The sequence below is a fragment of the Mangifera indica genome, chromosome 3 (assembly GCF_011075055.1).
Source record: "Mangifera indica cultivar Alphonso chromosome 3, CATAS_Mindica_2.1, whole genome shotgun sequence".
Classification (NCBI taxonomy): Eukaryota; Viridiplantae; Streptophyta; class Magnoliopsida; order Sapindales; family Anacardiaceae; genus Mangifera; species Mangifera indica.
The window spans coordinates 9,996,099-10,018,180 of record NC_058139.1 but is presented as its reverse complement, the minus strand read 5'-3'; the positions used below and the strand labels follow the sequence as shown (position 1 = coordinate 10,018,180).

The following is a 22,082-nucleotide window of genomic DNA, read 5'->3' as shown; positions in this document are numbered from 1 at the left end:
CAGATAAAAGAATAATTTTGTTAGGTCATATTTAGGTGATAAAATTTGATAATGAAAACCTAGCTGCAAACAAGGATGTCGGCTTCCCTTGGGTTGAGCTATCGCTTTTAAATGCCTTTCTTTGACCGGATTTCTTCACAGTTGGGCTAACGCATTTTACTTTCTAATTAATAAAACTCGGTTGCTTCTCCCTTCTGTAAAACACCACATATTGATACTTTCCATTGAATTGTTGACGATAAGATGTTGACAGAGATAGTGTATGCTGAGAGAAAAAGCATCATATCGATTTAGTTGTACATGAATTATACAAAAACAAGCAGATTGAGTAGTTGATATATTTGAAATATATGCAGGGAATGTTCTGTCTACCAGTTGACTGACATGACACTTCATAAGCAGTGATGAGCTGTTCTTGAGATTCATGTATCCCCCCCTTTTCTATCATTTTTACCTTTCTAAAGTCTATCTTGAAGTCTTATCACGAGATGGAAAATATCTTCGTTGAATACCTCTATTTGATCTGGTTAAATTTGTACCTTCCGGGCTGAGGTTCCATGGGTGGGAGTTCAACACTGAACAATAAGTCAGATTACAAGGCTTTCAAATTCAGTGAGAATTCTCAGGAGATGAAAGCGTTGAAGAGGAATTCGGAGAGAAATTCGGAAGTTCAGCGACAGAGCAGTGATGGGATTGTTGAGATGGAGCCTCAAGTTAATCAATTCTTGGCTTGGAAGGATTGGGATCCATTGCAGGCAGTGCCGTGTGCTACAAGTCTGAGTATAAAAGAAGGAGGTAAAGAAAGAAAGAAGAATCATACTAAAAAGACATTGGAGGACTCTGATAGACCAGAGCTGGTTGCATTTTTCCAAGAGAACAACTATCAGTTTGTTACGGCCATTTTCATGGATGGAGAAGTGCCTCCACTGAACAAGTGCCTGGTGGAAAGTTGTGAAATGGACCACAATTTGCTTAATTCTGAACAGTCAAAACTTAGAATTGAGAAAGACTCAAATAAGGATGCCATCAATAAATATGAATCTAAGAACTTGAAGACGGAAGATGAAGAAACTACTGATGCAAGAGATGTTGGATTCCATGATTGTTCTGCAGAGAAGATTGGACCTGAAAGGCAACTGATTGAAAAGGTAAGAAAAGATGCCACATACTTCCATACCATACATATTGATAAGTGACTGTTTAAGAATTTTGATCTCTTGAAATTTCCAGGTAGCAAGTACAGAAGAAGACTTAGCCAACTCTATGGTACAATCTGTTATCGAAGTAAACATTGATAACAATTCTCATACAACCAAAGCCTCTTCTGATTCACCTATAACAACCAAAAGCTGCGAAGAGGAATTTCAACAACATGCATCTTCTCAACATTTTCTTGAAGCTCATCACAGGCCTCAAGCTGTCCCTGAACACACACTTCATTCAGGAAGCATTTCTTGTCAGTCAAATAGCAGCAATGCAAGTTCAAATTCTTTTGTGTTTCCCATGTAAGTTCCCATTGACCAAAACCTCATCACACTCTTGACATGCCATTGACTTAGATTGCTCACACTTGAACAGATTACCCTCAGAATGGAATGGCAGCCCGGTGAGAATGGCGAAAGCTGACAGAAGACAATTGAGAAAGCAACGAAGCTGGAAGATGTGTTTTCTATGTAGAAAATTCTGAGCGCAATATGTTCCCCTCTTGGTTATTTACTTGTATAATTGATCCTTTCTTTTACTGTAGACTTGGTGTTGGATGGTATACCGAAAATGATCAACAATATAATACATGTTTTGTATTATCAAAAGTTAACAAAACTGATAAAATATTAAAACTTTCAAAAAAAAAACCTAAACTCAGATCTCTATTACGTTTGTAAAAGTTTGATTTAAATTAGATTTTAATATATATATATATATATATATATATATATATATATATATATATATATATATATATATATAAAATACGCAAGTTTTCATGTTCTCATACAAAAATAATAATAATTAAAGAAATAATTACTTCACCTTTGAGCTTCAGTATTGCATCATTATGCTGCCAAATTGTTTCCTTAAAAGAAAAACTTGGCTACCTTCACTGTTTAAATGAATACCAAGTCCCCACAAGGCCACAACTCAACTCTCCCATGACTGTGCGGCACGCTCTGTTTTTAAAAACTAGAAATTTTTTTTAACTAATGTATCTACGCACCTTGTCGTTGATTTGTGGCGATCTCTTTGGTCAATATAATTATTTATCTTTTTTCATATTTTAAAATTACTTAATTAAATATTATTACGTGGTTAATATAAATAAATTAGTTTTGTGAGCATAACTATATTTCCACATTTATGATATTGAAATTTGTCCAATAAAATATATCATTTCAGGTATGGAAAACCAATTTATTTTTTAATATAAATAAATTTTGTTAATTTATCTATACAATTTAATATGATAATATATGATTTAGAGATTTTAAAATAAAATAAATAAATAATCATATGTCGTCACTTTAGTCTATATAGATAAATTAGTAAAATATATTTATACATATACTTTTATTCTTAAATAAAATTATACGTATAAACAAATTATACAAACTGTTGTATACAATCTGAGGTGATAGCCCGTAATTGGGTAATGTGATTGTTTATTTTTTCTCTTACTTCAAGAGTATCACGTTAGATTATATATAAAAGTTTATACAATTTATGTATACATATATTATTAATCTTTATTCGTTGCCTCTGCTGGGTAATCATATTGTATCGGTCTGAAATCTTTATTAATCATTTTGGAAAACGATTGAATCTAACCGATGCATCAAATTCTGATCATCCTTAGCGTTATCATCAGTTCGGTTAATGGTTCCACTTCTTCTGGAATGTTTGGTGGGACAACAAGTGCGATTACACTCATCAAAATCACTGCCAAAAATTGAGGGGCAATGGCCAAGATGAAGCCGAGGACCACCACCATGTGCCTAACATTGAGCCGCTTATCTCTAGTCTCAATCCATGCAAGGTAATTCAGGAACACACTGGTCCAGTGCCAGTTAATTATAATCAATCCTTATATTGTCTATTTAGGCAAAAAAAAAAAAAAATGTTCAACGACACTCCTCATGTCACATCTCGACAAAGTCTGGGTGGGTTTTCATGCTTGGATGGATTCAATCCCATTGGTTTTATCTCCTAATTAAAAGTAGAAAATTATTGAAGAAGGATAATGATGAAGCACTGGTCAATAATTGTTCATAATTAATGTGATTGTATGGTGTTTGTTGAAATGTCACCTAGATGAAATATGTGATTTCGGTTGACGACTGAACAGGAATCTTGAGGCCCATTTGCGAAATATTCAAACAAATAGGCAGAGGGACATTTATGAAAGCAGAGAATCATCAGAAGACGCCTGTTAATCAACAATTTCAACTAACCCTACCCCATCACTGAAACCCTACAATCTATCTAACCCATAATTTTTCCACACCCAATTAATATCCTAGGGAGTACTTTCTGATCGCATGTGAACATCCAGATGGATTCATCCAAGTCTAACTCATTGAAAGGGATGTGAGTTTAAGGTAGAAAGCACTTGTGCAAAATGACTTGTTCTGACATACTAAACGGCCTAAGAGGACCACTTCAATGCTCAATTTAAACCACGGGAGGCTCAAGAAAGTTAGCAACTCCGAAATTCGAATCTACAATTACCCACAAAAGGAAGCGGAAAAGACAATGGGAAGTGGCTTTGGGAAGGGCCAATCCAATGGCGAAAACGATAGGCATGGGAAAGTCAGTTGCAACAAATCTGTCGCCGATACCAAAAGAAACCAATAAAAACAAGGTGGGAGGGGATCATGAATGAATGAAAACACACACATGCCCACCTAGAGCAGGCGTGCGTGACCCAGACCACTTCTGCACATGCACCTTCGCCCCCACAATCACCTGTTTCTAAGTAACCACCCACCTACCGTATCTGGGCCCTTTGATTTTTCCCATCATTCTTCTTCTTTCTCAACATTCTTCCGATCAAATTTTCTTCTTTTCATACGGGGATCTATTAATAATCGGTTACATAACCACAGTTTAGTGTTGTAATATCTACAGGAAGAATTTAACTTATCTCCTCTTATGCATAAAATTTGCTCCATCCGCTCGAGCTCTCCCTATCACCCTTAGTCTGCCCTGTTGGTCACTTAATTTCTTTCACTCAGGACAAATCGCGGCCGCCTATCATGTAATCCCCCCCTGGCCTTACTCCCATTAAGAAAAAGTCCGCCCCATTATCACCGCCACGTGGAGTCATAATTACGCATAAGACTTGTCGCCACCACGTGGGGTCCCACCAGCTCCACCCGGGTCGCCGTCTGGTGCACTGCCATCACTACTAGGTACAGTGACAACCCAAGCAGTAATTATCATCTCCATTATCGTTGTAAACCGTTATATTATCCACAAATTGGAGGACTAGCCAACACAACTTAATTAATTAATCAAAACACTCTATAATTGCTCTATATTCGCTTTCTGAGTAATTTAATTCCAGATACATTAGCAACAAAACCTTCAAAAAAAAATATTGGAAATAATAATAATAATAACAATAATAACTAACATGTTGTTAGTTGCACATGGACATCAAAGATCAAACTCAAACAACTTCAAAAATCAACCCAAAAAATTTACACAGAAAAGTAGTCATATTGATATTTTTCAGTTTTCAAATAACTCTCTGGATTTGATTTGTTTGATATTGTTGAGAGTTGTTTTTTAATTAAAAAAAAGTTTTTTTTTTTTTTAAGTTAAAAAGTTGAGAAAATTACGGGAGATAATCAGTCCACTGGGTAGTAGTTTGAGTCCAGTAAGATGCATGATCAACAGCGTGAGGAAGATCAAACAAGCTTTGATCACCACTTTCCTGCCAATCCAACGATCCAAATCCTCCGTTCCCCGATCTATCTTGCAGTTCCGATAACTCAACCTGCACCGTCGGATCTAGCAACCCAGTATGATGATCCTGAACTCCTCCCATATGACCACTCATCATTTTCGGCTGATGTTCTTGTAGTTGCTGCTGCCACTGATGATGACTGTCTAAACCTTGTTGAGCATTCATCAAACTACTGAACGCAACGACAACGGCTCACTCGACGAGGTAATCAGGCTCGTGAAGCTCCCAATTTCTGAAAATATCCCACCACAATCTGAACCTTGTTCCGGCAACGTAGTCGTCGTTGTTGCACCCTCAAAACCACCACTGTTATCATTGCTGCTGCTGTTCTTGTTGTTGTTATCAAGAAGCTTGCAATCATTATTCACACTCAAGACGTTCGACACTGAACTCGAAGACTGTACGGACAAAGTTTCAACATTTGTATTATTCGTTGTTACGGTGAGACTTGAGCTTTCGCTACTTGAGTTATGAGAATTGCTCTTGCGCTCTCTCTCTGAAGTTGGTGCTAGAATTTGTGTTTGTGTTTGTGTTTGTTGTGCAGAGGAGTCTGAAGAGGGTTTAGCTTGGAGTTACGTTTGGTCTTGCGGCAGCCACCGCCTACCGGAACGTTACGGAGGACGCCGCCTTTGGTCCAGTAGCGGCGACAGCTCTTGCAGAAGTGGCGAGGCTGAGAGAGATTGTAGTTGTTGTAGTAACAGAACTTAGTATTGAGTGAGTCGCAGCGAGGGCACTTGAGTGCCTGGTGGTTCTGGTGGTTGTGGGGGCGTAGCCGTCTGTCTCCGCCGCCGCTATATATCCTACCTCCTCCGATTGAATGGATGTCTTGCATTCCGTACCTGTCAAAGTGCTGTTGAAAACCAATCTGTGAAAATCCAAGATCCCTTTTGGATACAGAAAAACAGTTCTTCACATTAGCTTATACAAAAGAATTAAAATTTTCCTTTTATAGATCTTTCAACTTTTTTGGGTTCTTCGTTAAGAACCAAGAACAGACTGGAATGTGAACACACTGGAATGTGAGTGTGTGAGAAAACGATGAAAGCTGATCTGAAATTCTGACAAATATCCCCTACATATCGTCCAGTAACATTATTCTCCAATTACCAAATTATCCACAAACGTAACACTAATTGCCACTTCAGTCCTCCTTAAGTGGAATATACAAAAACACCCCTATTAGTGGCGACGAATATGGGGTTGGAAGTGTAATTGACTTGCTCTGGTTGGTTAAAAGAGCACAGTACATGGAAAAGGAGAAATCAGAAGCGTTGGTGAAAAGGGTACGTGGACGGAAAACAGAAGGAGAGAGATGATGTCTACAACATCAGGTTGTCGACTTGTCGGCCACCGCTGTTTATAAGCTGTGGTATCTCATTGTCAGAACAAATGGTTGAAAGGCCGCCACGTTGCCTTGTGTAATTGGTAAGCTATCATAATAATTCAGTGTGTTTTTTAATATCAAAATATTTTATTTTTATATAAATTATTAAATAAAATAGGACCATAACAATGATTCTAGAGATTGCTTTAAAATTAGTTGAATAATTATGTTAAGGAGAGGCCTATTGACGTATGGGGGGAGAACTATAGTGTAAGAATGCGGAGAGACATTAAAAATAGGAAAATATTATGTGTATCTATTTTTTATACTTAATTCATATATACAGTGATGTGTAATCATATAATTAGGTGATTTTAAAATATGTATTATCATATGATAAAGAAATATCTAATCACATGATAACATCTTATCTATGTACATAAATTATGTATCAAAAATGAATATACATAATTTTATTGTTAAAAATAAATGGGTTGTTGGTTTTTAATGTAACATTAAAATTACATATATAACTGTTTAAATAAAATAGTTTCATTATTATAATTTCAATATAATAAAAAAATAACTATATTTTGATTATGATGGTTGAAATTGTGGAGAATTTTTCAGAATAATAATAAATAATTATTAAAAAATTATAAATTTATAATATGTGGAGAATTGATAATCCATTAATTCTATATTTGCTAAATAATTCCATTTTAAATTTATAATATGTTTGGGTTCAAGATTTATTTAAATAATAATGATAGTGTATTTAGAAAAATTGATGTGGATAGTTCATTTTGGGATGCCCACCCAGTTTTTTTTTTTTTTTTTTTTGGGTCTTGAAAGTGAACCCTAAATCTTAAATTATTTTTCTTATTTACGTATTTTTTTAGAAGCAAATATATATATATTTAGAAAAATCCGATAGCCTAAAATATCTTAGAGAAAATATCCTAGTAGTACGACGGTTAATGAGCCAGTAGATTAGGGAGGGGATATAAATGTAATTTCAAAAAAAGGTCGTCGTGTCTTATTCCCATAGTAGGAATAATAGATTAGAGAGAGATTGAAGGAGAATGTGCAAACGCAATGCTAGCTGCCGCCTCTATAAATAGGCATAATATCTTTATGATTCCATCATTTTTTGCACCATGCACACAAAACATCATTCTACCCAAATTCTTTGTTTGGGTCTAGTCATTTTAATATATGAATCCCTATCCATCTATATATGGACAATGCACTAGTACTACATTTGTTTTTTTTGGCCAAAAGTCTTGCTCCCATCCAAGGTTATGTGTATTTAAAAACTTAAATTCCCATTTATAAATAAAATTTTATTAAGGAATTCAATTAATATTAACAATAAAATCATTTTTTAATTAAAAATTTAGAAAACTAAAATTTCATTATATTTTTTCCTCTCAATTTGAAAATTTAACTATTTGTCTCTACTCAAAATTTTAAAAAAAGTAATTTTACCTCTAAAATTTTGAAACTATTATCGAATACAATAAAATTTATTATCTCCGATCTTGTTGACTCTCCCTCATAACTTATTTTCTCTTATCGACTTATTCTCATCCATTGATAATAGTGATATTCTCAGATGAAGATAATTTCATCTTCGTCGAAATTAATTGCTTTAATCGATGGATAAAAACAAGTCGATAAAGAGAGATAGTTGTGGTGGAAAGACAAATACGGCCAGAGACAATGACTTTCACCATCTCCAACGATGGTTTTAAAACTATATAAATAAAATTATTACTTTTTAAATATTGGGTAAGAGAAAATATTAGTTTTCAAAATAAAATAAAAAATATGATAAAATTTTAATTTTTAAAATTATTTTATTAAATAATTATTTTATCTTTAATTTTAATTAAAATTTTACTTATGAATTAGACTTCAGGTTTTTTTAAAATTATAAGAGTTTGGATTACACCCACCCTGGGTGGGAACAGCCCCCGTCCCTTTTTTTTTTAACTTCTAATCAAGTGTTTGGTTGTAATTCTATTATATACCTGGGGTTAAAATAGCTGAAGAGGTGGGGCTGGTGAGAAAAGGAAAAATCTACAACTAGAGTAGAGTACACGTATATTAATGTCCTTGACTGGGTCACCACAATTATGGATGACTTGAATGGCGTGAATTCAAAGCTGCAAGAAACACCAAGTAAAAATTTCAGAACTTTGATTTTGATTGGTTGAATTTGAGGGCAACATTTCATATGATATGCACATGGGACGGTGGGTGACAGTGCCAGAACTCCCTATGTACTTACTATACTTGTCCATATCTCTCTTTCCCTCTTTAATATAATGCTTTCTCTCTCTCTCGTTGTATGTATATATGTATATATGTATGTATTTTATAATAATATATATATACATATTATGTACATTAAAATGAATGATATTTTGTTAATAAAACGATGCATCCATCCATGCATGCATCGCCATCCATAAGATTGGGAGAAAGATATGATGAGGAGTGTTGTTGAAATGGATGGGTGTCATTTTCCTGCGCTAGACACCAACTTTGGGCTGAGTGAGGGAGAGCTTCAATGGTCGAGTCAGTTGGAGTGGAGACGACATCCTCCCCACCACCCTCTCTTCTCTGATAACTATTTCCCCCATTGTCTTTCATCAAAAAGGACATTAATCAAGTCAATTTTATAAAATATATTTTAATAAGTTAAAAATTAGCTTTAAAATAAACAATAAATGAATGAGATAATTTATATTATTTGTGACCGTTGATTTAGGTGAAATTCATTTAAAATATCTTGATGAAAATGTTGAAAAAATGGGAACAGATAATAAATAATTCAAAATTAGAAAAATTATGGAACAATAATTTAGTTTATAGGGTCTAGCTTGTAAGACCGTCCAACACATTTTCATAATTAACTAACAAAAGGTCTTCCACATGGGGTCCAACGGAAGACTCCTAGTCTACCCCTATCCCAATGAAACAAAATCGTCTTGTTTCTTCAATCAAAATATAATATAATTATTATATGTTCAACTGGACTATGTATTGTAGACTAAATTATTTTATTGATAATTAAGAATGTTTTCTGGACTAGGGTTTTATTTTTTTAATTTTAGGGGTTTATTTTATAATATAGGCTGAAAAAGATTGGAGATGGAAGGAAGAGATATAATGGGAAAAGAAACCAATTTTAAAAGGTATTTATCAATTTTTAAATTTTGGATTAAGAGAAAATTATGAGATTTTTAAATAAAAAAATGATTTTTTTTAATTTTTAATAAATAATAATTTTATTTTTAACCTTGATTAAAATTTTTAATATAAATTTATTTATAAATAAATGTTTAAACATTTAAAAATGAGGAAAGGAGGGTTCAGATTTTTAACATCCCTTTTAAGTGGGAACAAATCTTTTGGCCTGTAATATAATGTCTCGTCTCGTCCCCAATTATTTTGTATTATTTCGGTCGACGGAATCGGACACTTCTGGAATTCAATAATTCGGGCCCTGGACTGCACTCAGCTTCTCTCCTTTTCAACGTAAACAGTAAAATGGGGCAGGCAGAAGAAACAAAATTAATGTTAGGACCCAACATTTAAATAGCATAAAAGGAAGACTCATTGATAGAAGAATATAAATTTAAATTTTTTTAATAATATATTAAAATTAAATTTTTTATTTATCTAATTCAATTATTGTAAAGTCAATCATTAATTTCATAGTTTATTTTATTTAATATGGTTGATTCGATTTTAAAAAAATATATAATTTAAGTGGAGTTACTTGTTACTAAAAAAATAAAAATAAAAGGCCAAATGGCTTCTTTCCATCCAAAATTTATTCTTTTCCCACATTTCCACCTTTTTATCTTTCAAAAACCTATATGCCCACTCATTAACTATTAAGTATGTTAATTTTAAAGATAGAATCGTTATTTAATTAATAATATTTTTAAAAAATCTAAAATTTTATATCATTTTTCCTTATTAAACCTTAAAAACTAACTTTTTTTTTTAAGCAAAATTTTCAAAAATAACATTTTCCTCTAAGATTTTCATTTTTTCAAGGACATTTTTTTCGGCAACAATGAGACTTCTCTAACAATCTCCAGACAATGTCTTTTCCTTTCTAACGTATCTTCATTTCGACATTATTTCTTCCTAATGCTATGTAGCATCGTTATCAGAGAACGAAGATGACTCATCTTTATTCTTTGATGGTGACACTGTACAACTCCAAAAGGAAGACATGTTGGAAAAAAAGAGACATCATCTAGAGATCATTGGAGAAGTCAGCCACTCAAAAAAAAAAAAAATGTTTCTGAAAAAATGAAAACCTTAGGAAAAAATGTTACTTTTAAAAATTTGGGTAAGAGAGAAATTATTAATTTTTAGAGTTTAAGAGAAAATGACATAAAATATTAAAACTAATAAATTTGGTTAACTTTAATAGTTTTGAATCCAACCCTTTGATTCTTTTTCAATTTTCTTATTACCATAAATATTCTTTTAACCTAATTACATAACATTATTATGGCTTCATCTTCAAACATAAACTCTCTGGGTACATTTTTTAAAAACCTCTCTATCTTTAAATGTTGTGAATTGATTTTTTTTTTTTTTTGTCTCAATGTTGCATAAACAACTTCAATATATTCATGTTTTCGAATATAAAGTATGTGTTTGCCCTAAATTCTCAAAATTCAAGGCTTCCTAATAATATTATTTTTGTAGTTCAATTTGACAATTAATCTTTAATATTTTTGTTTCAAACAACTTTTGAGTTTAGGGCTTATTTGAGTTTTGAGTTTAAATTTTATGTGCGGGGGTTGCATACAATGTTATAAAAAAATTTGATACAAACGCTATTAGATTAGATTTGAGATACTAATAAAGGCTACTTAGAAGAAGGGAAGATAATAACTGTATGAAGGCAAATGTCCTTTGGATATATTGACTGCTTATGTTGAAACTTTGCATAACCAATATTTCTAGTCCCACATATTTACTAATATAAGCTTATGTTATTGCAAAATGGACAATATAAAAAGGCTCAAAATTCTAACAAAAAATATAGGCTTATATCTATTAATATGTGTGACTGAAAAGTTTGGGTAGACATATCAAAGAAATTAGAACGGTTTACAGAGATACGACTCACAAAATTGTAAGTTATGCTAAGCCCATAAGTTTTGTGAGTCGTACTAGAAGTTTTAAGATCTAATCCATAGCTCAACCTTTTAAAAAATTTAAAATATATATAATGACAAGATGACATGTTTAAAGCCCACGAAGACACGATCCAAAAGCCTTTAGGTTGTGTCGTAAGGCTTGTCATGTCATGGGCCGACACAATCTATACGACTTTATCATTTGGTGGGTCATGGCAGCATAACCCATTCTCCGCCTCTAAGCTTGGATATTATAATTTTTAAAATAAGTTGCTTACCACATCCAAAAGCACATTTACCTTCATAAATATATATATTATCATCCTTCTTCTAAATGGCCTTTGTTAATATCAAAAATCTAGTAGTATTTACAGTAGACTTTACCACGACATTAGATGCAACCCCCTCTTCTTGCTTAATAAAACTAATTAATATTGAATTCTCTGTTAGTTTATCGCATTAACACTATGTCATGTTTCCTAATTTATGCTTTCAAATTCTCTTCAATTACGATTTAATACTAATTATTGTAGGATAGAGAGATATTCTATAAATAATAATAAGAAGTTAATATTGTATTTATTTACTTTCTCTCATTCAAACATAAGTAGTAAATGATGAATTTAATTTAATTTTCACAATGACAACCAAAATTGCTAGAGAAGAGCTAAAACCACTAGTATTTGACCAACAGAGCATTTCTAAGTCTCTTTCTCTTAGGTGATGGGAGTGTGGTTGAGAAAATATGTTCTTATGACATGAATCAAATACATTTGCATCAACTTTATAAAAAACTTATATTTCTATGCATCTTGGAGACCCATGTAGCTGCCGCAATATACAGTGAATGAAGGTTTTGCAAATCTATGAATTGTGTAGAATGGAGACTACAAGTTCCAAGCCTTTTTGGGGTTATGGAGATAATTTCATTCACATCATAGACTGGATATTTGATTGAATGTAATAGGAGCAATATGATAAAGATACAAATACAATTATACAAGTGTCGTTTTTTAAACATTAATTTTAAGTGTTTGTTTTGTAATGTGAAAGAGAGAGATCTTTCAAAATAAAAATCTTGCCAAACTGACAACAACAAAAATGCAAGTGACCCTTTTGTTCTTTTGCTCTTGCTCTTATTACCAACACTCAAGTCATGTCACTCTATAATCCGCCACTAAGTCTACCACAATTGACATTAATTAGTTTAATAAGCAAGTGATAATTATTGCCAAATCATGTGTTAGTCTTAGTAAGATTAACATATATACACAATTTTTCTTCATTGGTTCAGAAATTTCAGCACCCTCATGACTAAAATATACTTCAAGTGAAAAACAGAGCCAACTTTAAAACAAGAGAAATACTAAGTTACTAACCATGGTGCTACATATGCTATAAATATCAATGATATATGTCAACATTCTCAGAGAATGAACATTGTTTATGAAAGAACCAGGACAATATATACATAGAGGGTTTTGTCAATGCAGTTGCCTTACTTCACACATGATCAAATATTATCATAAAAAGGTGCTGGTGCAAAACCATAAAAGTAGCAGAGGCTTAATATCAACAGGGAAAAACCATAAAAATCGTATACACTCTGAAGGAACAAACTAAATGTCAGCAATACTTCACACACAAGTTTCATATAAACAAGTTCTGACAAAATTGTCTACTCAGTTGGCAGTGTTATGCCCCGAATTACACACAGTTGATGAATGCAAGGGACAAAAAGTGCTGAAAGAGACATCTTACAAAAACAAGAGACTATAAAGCATTAATCTTATCTTGTTAACAAAACTAGCAAAAAAAAGAAGATGCAAATATGTTAGGGGTTCAAAAGTTACATACGGGGCAACTATTTCCTGCACATAGACTAGTAAGAACCATAAACATAGAGTTACCTATAGTCCAGATTGAGGAAGTTATTAATTAGAAGCAACTTCTCCTCTAAGTTGCTGTATTGCATTATACAATTTCCTTCTAGGCCCAACAGCAAAAACACCCATCTCTTTGAGATCTTCAAGGGTAAGCAATGGCAAGCTTTCCTCATCCACCTCATGCATTTCAAACACACCTGCGTACTTACCAAACCCTAGCTCCTCTAACCATCTCTGAATAGTACATACATCACTACCTCCATATCTCATCTCATTCCATTCAACACCATTTTTTATAAATGCGTTATTCCCTTCATAAAATGTATCCTCTTTCTGGAAATAAGTGGAATTGCCCAGTTTCCATGCATCATAAGTGGTTTCATTTTTGTCGAATTCACAGGCCTCTTTGCTAGTAGCTGGTGCTTCATGACCTGAAACATCTTTAATCCCATTCTCGGGGTAGTAACCATCACAGATATTTGATGTGAATCCAACATATCCCTTCTCTCCATCGTCTTTTCCACCTTCACTACTAAACTCAGGGCTAAGTTTAGAATTCCAAGCACCCCCAAAAGCATTATTTTTGCCTCCAGTGTTCCGGCTTCTCATGACCCTGCTTTTCCGAGTTACAGTGCCAAAATTCACAGCAGACTTTGTTATATCAATTTTATCCAAATTCACATGTTCAAAAGCTAATTTTGAAGAACTCAGATTCTTATTCTCCCTGTTCTGATGGAAATCAGCTGCAATCCTTGGAGATACACCAGGGTCCATAACTGTGAACTCAGGAGATTTTTGCTTTGAAAACTCAAAAACAGAACTAGGGTCAATCTCATTTGGGTTCAAAAAAGCATGTTTCCATCTCTTCTGCCCCAAGTTCTCACGCATTCTTTGCAAAAACCCGCATGCAAAAGCTGCGGAAACATCTCCAATTTCCCCTAACCTAACGTTTGGGCGTCTTTGTCTCTTTGAATTCATGCTTAGAACCAACATTTTACACAAACATCGCTACCAATCAAAACCTGAACCGAACCCTAGAAACACAAACCCACAAATTAAACCTTGTATTAAACATGGAAATAAACTTCAATATTAAAAATAAAAATATTAATAACTCAAACAGGAATACTCCCAGAAACCACCCTTTCCCTAAGATAAAACCTCTGAGAAATAAAAATAAAAATAATACGGAACACAAAATCATGAGTTAAAAAAAAAATCAACAAATAAGCAACTTAAACAATACACACTAATTAAATCTCAGTATTACTCCAAAAAAAATTCAACAATAGAAACCACAATAAATCCCCAATAAAATGAACCAAAACACTAAAAACTCATAAAAACGCTAAAATAATACAAGAGCCATTCATTTAATTAAAAAAAACTGAAAAAAAAAGAACCTTGTGTGACAGTAGCAGTAAAAGAGCGAAGTTTGAAGTTGTGCATGTTTCTCAAACTGGAATGTTGTTGATAGCTAAAGTGAGCTCTTTGAAACAGCCAGAAAAAAGACAAGAAAGAGAAACTATATTAGGCTTGGTTTCCCTTCAGGAAAACATACAGCTGGGAACCGGCCCCAGCCTCGGGCCGTTTGGGCCAGCGGGCGTAGAACTCTGGGCCTGTCCTGTCCTGGGTCTGTTTTATAGCCCTTAGGGCCCAGATGGACTGACCAGTTGTCCTAGGACCTGTTTTTACACATATTTCTTCAGCCCCCACTTAGATTATACTTCTTACAATTATCCCCTGAATATGTTATAACTCCAAAAAATTCTTAAAGCATCACATCAGATAATTCTCAAACATACCATGTTCAACAAACACATGACGTCATCATCCAAATTAAACAATTAATTGGATAATTTAGGTTAAATGAAATATAAATCCTAACACCTTTTTATGTTTGATTTCTTCTAGATTGGATTTTGATAGTGAGTTAATTGTTTAACTTTAATTCATTTAATTAGATATTTAGGTCAATTAAAATTAGAGTCATATTTTCTTTGTAATGTAGAAATTAGAATAGTCATCTTTTATTAAATGCCTAACCATGTTATATATATTAACTATTTTCTTTATAATAAAATTATATGTATAATTTTTGTGTATAAATAATTATGTATTATTGTATAATTATATATTATTTTATTTTTAATTATTTAATCATATGATGATACATATTGTTTATATATAAAGTTATACATAAAAATTATACACATAATATTACTTTTTTCTTTATTTACCAATCATTTGAACGAACAAAAGAGACATTTTCTTCTTTCTTTAACAATTTATGACCTATGGGATACCATTTAATAGGATTCAAACCCAGATGAAATTATGACCATATGCTAAAAGAAAAAAAAAAAAAAAAGATCTTGCAGGATCCATGATAATTTTTTTTTTTAATTTCTTCTACAAGTATTATTCATTTGGTTTTCACATTCCGTGAATAATAAAACATTAAGAAATATCCAAAAAGACACTTAGAAGCGTTTGGTTAAAGTAATCTTTAATTATTTTAATAATTAATTTTTTATTATTTTATTTAGTTTGTGAAATAATAAAATATTTTGATATTTTTTTTATTATTAATAATGATGTGATATATAATATAAAAGATAATCTGACTATTATTTTTATGTTAACGATTAAAAAGATTATCAGGATAATCTTAATCTTGTTATTATTTTATTTTTACTTATTAATTTTTTTTAAAAAAGCCATCAAATTTCAATTAAAATAATAAGTAATGTACAAAGTGTTTATATTAATTAATCTTTCATATAATAAATAAAATAATATATTAACATTTTTTTATTATTTCTAATTAAATATAATAATTATTTATATATACCAATTTTACTAAATACAGTAACAAATTTATATCTAATAATTTATTTTTATAATAATATTTTATTTTAACCAAACATATCCTTATAAAAAATTAATTTTTAATTTATCCTTGGACGTTTTCTTTGAAGAAAAGAAGTATCCCAAAAAATTAATAATTCTTTCTTTTTAGTTGTTAAATCCCCCTTTAATGAATCATTGTGTGATAATTTGAATCCTTATTACCAGTGGTTTTAGAAACCTAAAGTACCATTTCAGTAGCACACCATAAATGTAACAAAACCTTCCACTAGGTTGATTACATGGTCATCCTTCAATGTTTGGAGTACAACATATCGAGGCCTCTCAATTGGGTTTGTCCAATTGAGTCCGATGTGTTCAAACTTAAACTCAAAATTTGTGAAGGATTTGGGTTTCAAATAGACCCATTCAAGCTTCATTTGTAATGTTCAAACCTCGATTCATTTAAATATCTAAGATTTTGAGTACGATTTTGAAACTAAACCAAACCCAAAATAAAATGTGAAGGATTTTTTAAGCAATAAAGCTATATTTATAATTCTTATATAAATAATTTTTATTTTATGTTTAATTTTTAATTATTTAATTAAATAATAATATATCATTATTTATATATAAAATTATATAGGTAAGATTACTTCTTTTCTATACTTGACTTTATTTTTTCGCGTATTGTTGTTGGGTCGTGAGGTTGTTTTGAAAAAAATGTTGGTACAACTTAGGTGGTGAATAGGTCTTTAAAATTTGTATGGTCCAATGAAGATGGTTCAAAGTTTTAGTCAGAAGTTGACATTAGGAGACTTTTCTAATTAAAGTATCATATAAATAATAAGAAAATACGCATGTTTATCCGTTAATACTCTAGGCAGGGCCCCTTCCTTTTGCTTGAACAGCAAACAAACTGATACTGACAACAGTTTTGACTCTTAAGCCCGCAGATTGGACGCTGAATCCAATAAAATGAACACTTTTCTCCTTCGTATTCTTTATTAATAACATCATCTTCAAGATGTTCCCTCCCTTTGCTCCACAGAATATTTTATATATGTATATATATATATATATATATATATATATATATATATATATATATATATATATATTACTGAAATGGTCGGCTCCTGGGTCTATTCAACAAAATCGGATCAAATGAAGTCATCCGAGCAGTCATACAGCAGGCCAGTTTCATAGTTGTCTTAGTTTCCCAGCAAACTGCTATGGAGTTTTGTTGACAAAAAGTTGAAACAGCTCCTCTTAACAAAAGTAAAACAAGATGCACAAATTGTTATTTTTATATCACAAGACTGCAAATGGTACAAAATGTAAGCATCGATTATACATTGTTTGTGTCTCTTTTGACATCAACTGTGTAAATATATTGGCTGCAATTTTTTAATGTGAACGTCTGTTGAAGAAAACAAATTTTACAGGGTAAACCGTATCAAGATTAAGTGTTTCTTTGTCACGGGCTTGGGATAGGTTTGCTGCAAACGAACCAAACGCTTGAGCAAACTCTGGACCAGAACCCTTTCTTTTTCTTCGCTGGTACAGATTTAGCATCCTTATTAGCAACAAGGTCAGCCATATACTGAACAACAGCCTGATTAACAAAACAGTTAAATTAAGTTAGTTTTAGTAAGTTTATGTTAATAAACAAGAAAGAGCACATAAACTGAAGTTGTAATCTGGCAATACCTGAGCCCCTGATTTAGCTACTTGTCTTGGTGGAACTTCCAAAGGAGTCTCATCAGCATGAAAGACTCTCAATTTTGATAATAACCTGAAAGATTCTGGTAAAATTCTAATCTGATCACCACTTATATCCAACTCCTCAAGCATCTCTAGATTTCCAATTGCTCTTGGCAAGGCTCTAAGATCTGCAAAGTTCTTCCCCACATTCAGTTTCTTAAGGCTTACTACAAAACAAAGGCTCTCAGGAATGGACTCTAGTTCATTGAAGCTCACATCAAGCTCCTTTAAATTGGAAAGGTTTCCAATTGTTGTTGGCAACCCTTTTATTCTATTATAGTGCAAAGTGAGAATCTCCAAGCATTCAAGCTTCCCAATTGCCTCAGGTAGAGCCTTTAGTTGATTGAAATCTAATCTTAGCTCCACAAGTGATGAACAATTTCCAATTGTGTAAGGAAGTTCCTCAAGTTCATTTGTTTCCACATCCAGTTTCTTCAAAGAGGTCAAACAGCCAATTGTCTCCGGCAAATGGGTAAACTGGTTTGAACTTAGATCAAGATTTATCAAGTTGACCAAGTTCCCAAAAGAAACTGGTAAGGATTTCAACCAGTTTGCATGAAGGTCAAGATCAGTTAGGCTGATAAGTTCCCCAAAAGAGTTGGGAAGGTTAATAAGTTGGTTTGAATGGATATCAAGCTTTCTTAAGCTCTTGAGGCCATCGATAGACAATGGAAGAGCCATGATGTGGTTTTCCGATAAGTTCAGTTCCATCACATCCTTCAATTTGCCAATTGATACAGGAAGCCACTCAATCTGGTCTACTAACTTGCCTCCAAGATCTAGAACTATTCCTCCACTTTTAGCAGCATTTTCAATGACAGCGGCCATCTTCATCAGACTCAACTTTTCATGGTTTACTTCACCTGTAAGTGCTCCAAACACCACATTCAGACTCAAAACAAACCTTCAAGCAACTTCTAGGTCCACCTCTCAAAAACAGGATTGATTCAACAGATTAAAAAAAAAAAAAATACAGTGTGAACTAAACATACAAAATCAGTACATAACATGACAGAAATGAACTCTTTCCTGGATTATAACTCTACACACCATAAAATCAAATTCAGAGGTAAAAGAAACTTGATCAGCATGCGAATATAATTCATTTATGTAACCTGGAAATAGCTCAAAATTCAAAGGACAAGCTAACCAGCATCAAAAAAATATCAAGCAAACAGACAGATGGTCTCATCAAATTAAAGGGGAAAAAAGTATACTTCAATAACAATTTCAATTCTAAAGATTAAAAATAAATAAAAAAAGGTATAGATTTTACCTGAAAAGAAAGCAGCTTTAGTAGAAGAACTCTTCATCAAGCCGTTAATCCCATCTTTGTCTGATTGATGGTCATCTTCCCTTCTCTTTACCCAACTCTCATCACTGATTACACATTCTTTCCCAAATTTCTCAACTGGGCCAACCAAATCACTCACTTTCTCCACCTGGGTATCCCCAGAAACCAACCCAGAAGCTCGCTGAATCAACTCATCAAAGGTCCCAAAATACTTGTCAACTTCAACCAAGTGCTGAGCCTCTTTCCTCAGCTCATGACTCTGAAACAAAACCATACTCTTTTTAAACTGTTGCAAAATGGAGAAGAGTTCTTCAGGAACATCTTTTGACTTCTCCTCCTTGGAGATCTCCTCAAGCTTAGTTTGCTCCTCATTGTTGACCGTTTTGATCACAGACAAAGCTGCTTCCACTTCTTCAATGGAAGGCCTCGGTGGCAGTGATTTGTAGAGTGACATGATGTCTCCAACAGTTCGTATAAAGGCGGACGAAGGTGAAGAGTCATATCTGGATATGTCAGCCATGGATGGGTATTTGCTGTGGTGGTTTCTGGCCTCTGCAAGAATGGCTAAGAAGAATCTTCAAAGGCTTTTTATTTTAAAGTTAATAATAGTTATGGGGTATTTATTAATGGATTTTGATCTTAATCAAATTAATTAATAGTATTTTAAACATTAAGTTGGCCAAGTATTTTAATAAATTATATAATTATTTCAACTAATCAGGTTTATCGTTGTCAAATAAGAATTTTCAACTTTCTAAATCATTTATATATTGTCAATGGGTTCATTTCGAAAAAAAAAAAAAAAGCATATTCAAAATTATAAATAATAAAATTATATATATTATTTTATATATATATAATGATATATTATTATATAAATAAATATTATTTTATTTTAAATTTAATTTTATTAAATCATATAATAATATATTATTATTTATGCATAAAATTATATAAATAATATTATTTAATTATACAATTATATTTTTTATTTTTTAATATTAATATTGTTATATTAAAATAATAAAATACGTTTGTATTTTTTTTTTGTAAATTAATATGAATTGTTTTGATAAAATAGAGAATAAAATTATGCAAAATATTTTTTATATTTTGTGTGCATTCAATTTTTAGTAATATTTTATATTTATTTATTTATTTTTGTATAAAATTAAATACTTTTAACTTTTCTTTCATTTTCTTTTCAATATATTATATCACGGTTTAAAAAATCATTGTCATGAAATGAGTTTTTATATATACATACATATATACAACTGTGGAAATTTTGTCGTAAAATGTTAACAAAATCAACAAAAATTAAAAGTTAGATAAGAGACGGTGGTGGAAAATAGGCCAAGTAACTCATTCCTACCCAGGATTAGTGTGTAATCCTAAACTTTTTTAGGATTTTAAAAGGGAAATTATAATAAATGGCCAAATTACCCCTCAATTAAGTAAAAATATCTAATTTTACTATTTTTAAGTAAAAATGCCCAAATTTCCTATTCTTAAGTAAAAATGCTCTAATTTTTTTAAAATACCAAAATTACCTTTAATCACATTTATATAAACTCTTTCACTTTCACTCTCATTACATACATTTCTTATATCACTTAAATACTTACTTTCACTCTCATTTTTATTTAATATCAATTATTACGAATTCGTTTGAAAAGAAGAAATTCGTATTTCTGAATTCGAATAAAAAAAATCAATTCGTAAAAACTATATTAAAAATAACATGTTATGAATAAATAAATATATTGAAATACCCTAGAATGTCAATAATAAAAAAATTACTCGAAAATCTAAAAAACCAGATCTGAATTTCGAAAACTAGACATTCAAATAGCTTATGAATTAGAAAACTGAAAAATCAATCAAAAATTTCGTAATTACATTGTAAAGCGTATCTAAAAAAACACATCGTAATTACAAATATCAAACTTGCAAATTACATATCAAAAAAGTTTAGCCCGCTCACAAACAAACTCAAAATCATAAAAACCGAAAATCCTAAATTTGATAAAATAAAAAAACTGTATAATACACATTGAAACAGTTTTATTTTGGCCTCCAAATTCGGTGCAACCAGCAAACTGATTGTCGTTATAGAGCTCGAAACGAGCTTTGCGTTGATATATTACAGGCCCCGTAACTCCTCCTGGATCAAAAGTTATGGTCATTCAAAGTCTATCTTATATAAATCCTATAGTTTTAAAAAAGTTAATTTCCACCCAACCCACGGTTTTCACGGCCTGCCCACGGTTCAGTGTAAAATTTTACACGGACCCCCGTGGATCTCCCTCTGTTCCCCCTCCCCCTAAAATTTTGAAAACATTAATTTCCCCCTCATCCCACGGTAGCATCAGCATATCTAATCCATTTTCCAGTCAAAAATCATCATTTCAACCTCTAATTTTAACACAAATCAAATCTACACATCCAATAACACAAAACCCCTTAAGCAATTCAAGCAAAACAACCAAAAATCATACATTGTTCAAAATCGGAACCTTAAACATTCAAACATCAAAATCTCTCTCAAATCTCAATAATCCTAATAATAAATTGATTCAAACAAGACGTGGATGATGCACTATCTATATTTGTCATTTTGAGTTGTCGAAAAACACGAAAATCCATGAAAATCACTTCCACGGTGGGATAACCGTGGGAAGGATGATTTTCTTTGAATTTGTACAGTAAAACCGTGGAAAATTACAATGGGAATTCCTTGTTTATATACAGGGGCAGTTTTGTCATTTCATAAAAGTTGGGCATTTTTGCTTAAACATTATTGTTTTGG

General features: G+C 32.0%; 3 protein-coding genes and 1 pseudogene across 4 annotated transcripts; 1 reads left to right on the top strand and 3 right to left on the bottom strand.

The window, feature by feature from the left end:
* Window positions 1-151: 151 nt before the first annotated feature.
* LOC123211154 lies at window positions 152-1,741 on the top strand. Of its 2 annotated transcripts, none has more exons than XM_044629697.1 (3): window positions 152-1,148; window positions 1,231-1,505; window positions 1,590-1,741. In XM_044629697.1, the coding sequence occupies exons 1-3, from the start codon at window positions 558-560 to the stop codon at window positions 1,624-1,626; spliced, it is 903 nt and encodes a 300-aa protein (XP_044485632.1). In that variant the 5' UTR covers window positions 152-557; the 3' UTR covers window positions 1,627-1,741. The 2 variants fall into 2 exon arrangements, with proteins under 2 accessions (XP_044485632.1, XP_044485631.1); XM_044629696.1 differs by having other exon boundaries at window positions 153-1,148; window positions 1,579-1,741.
* Window positions 1,742-4,504: 2,763 nt separating this feature from the next.
* On the bottom strand, window positions 4,505-6,027 carry LOC123209912 (annotated as a pseudogene).
* A 7,043-nt stretch (window positions 6,028-13,070) lies between these two features.
* LOC123210527 lies at window positions 13,071-14,885 on the bottom strand. Its single transcript, XM_044628928.1, has 2 exons — window positions 14,760-14,885; window positions 13,071-14,390 (listed from the first exon to the last, which is right to left on the bottom strand). Exon 2 carries the CDS (start codon window positions 14,347-14,349, stop codon window positions 13,405-13,407), a length of 945 nt encoding a protein of 314 aa, XP_044484863.1. The 5' UTR covers window positions 14,350-14,390; window positions 14,760-14,885; the 3' UTR covers window positions 13,071-13,404.
* Window positions 14,886-17,501: 2,616 nt separating this feature from the next.
* LOC123210490 (plant intracellular Ras-group-related LRR protein 5-like) lies at window positions 17,502-19,869 on the bottom strand. The gene is made up of 3 exons (XM_044628875.1): window positions 19,253-19,869; window positions 17,923-18,839; window positions 17,502-17,827 (listed from the first exon to the last, which is right to left on the bottom strand). Exons 1-3 carry the CDS (start codon window positions 19,788-19,790, stop codon window positions 17,690-17,692), a joined length of 1,593 nt encoding a protein of 530 aa, XP_044484810.1. The 5' UTR covers window positions 19,791-19,869; the 3' UTR covers window positions 17,502-17,689.
* Window positions 19,870-22,082: the final 2,213 nt, after the last annotated feature.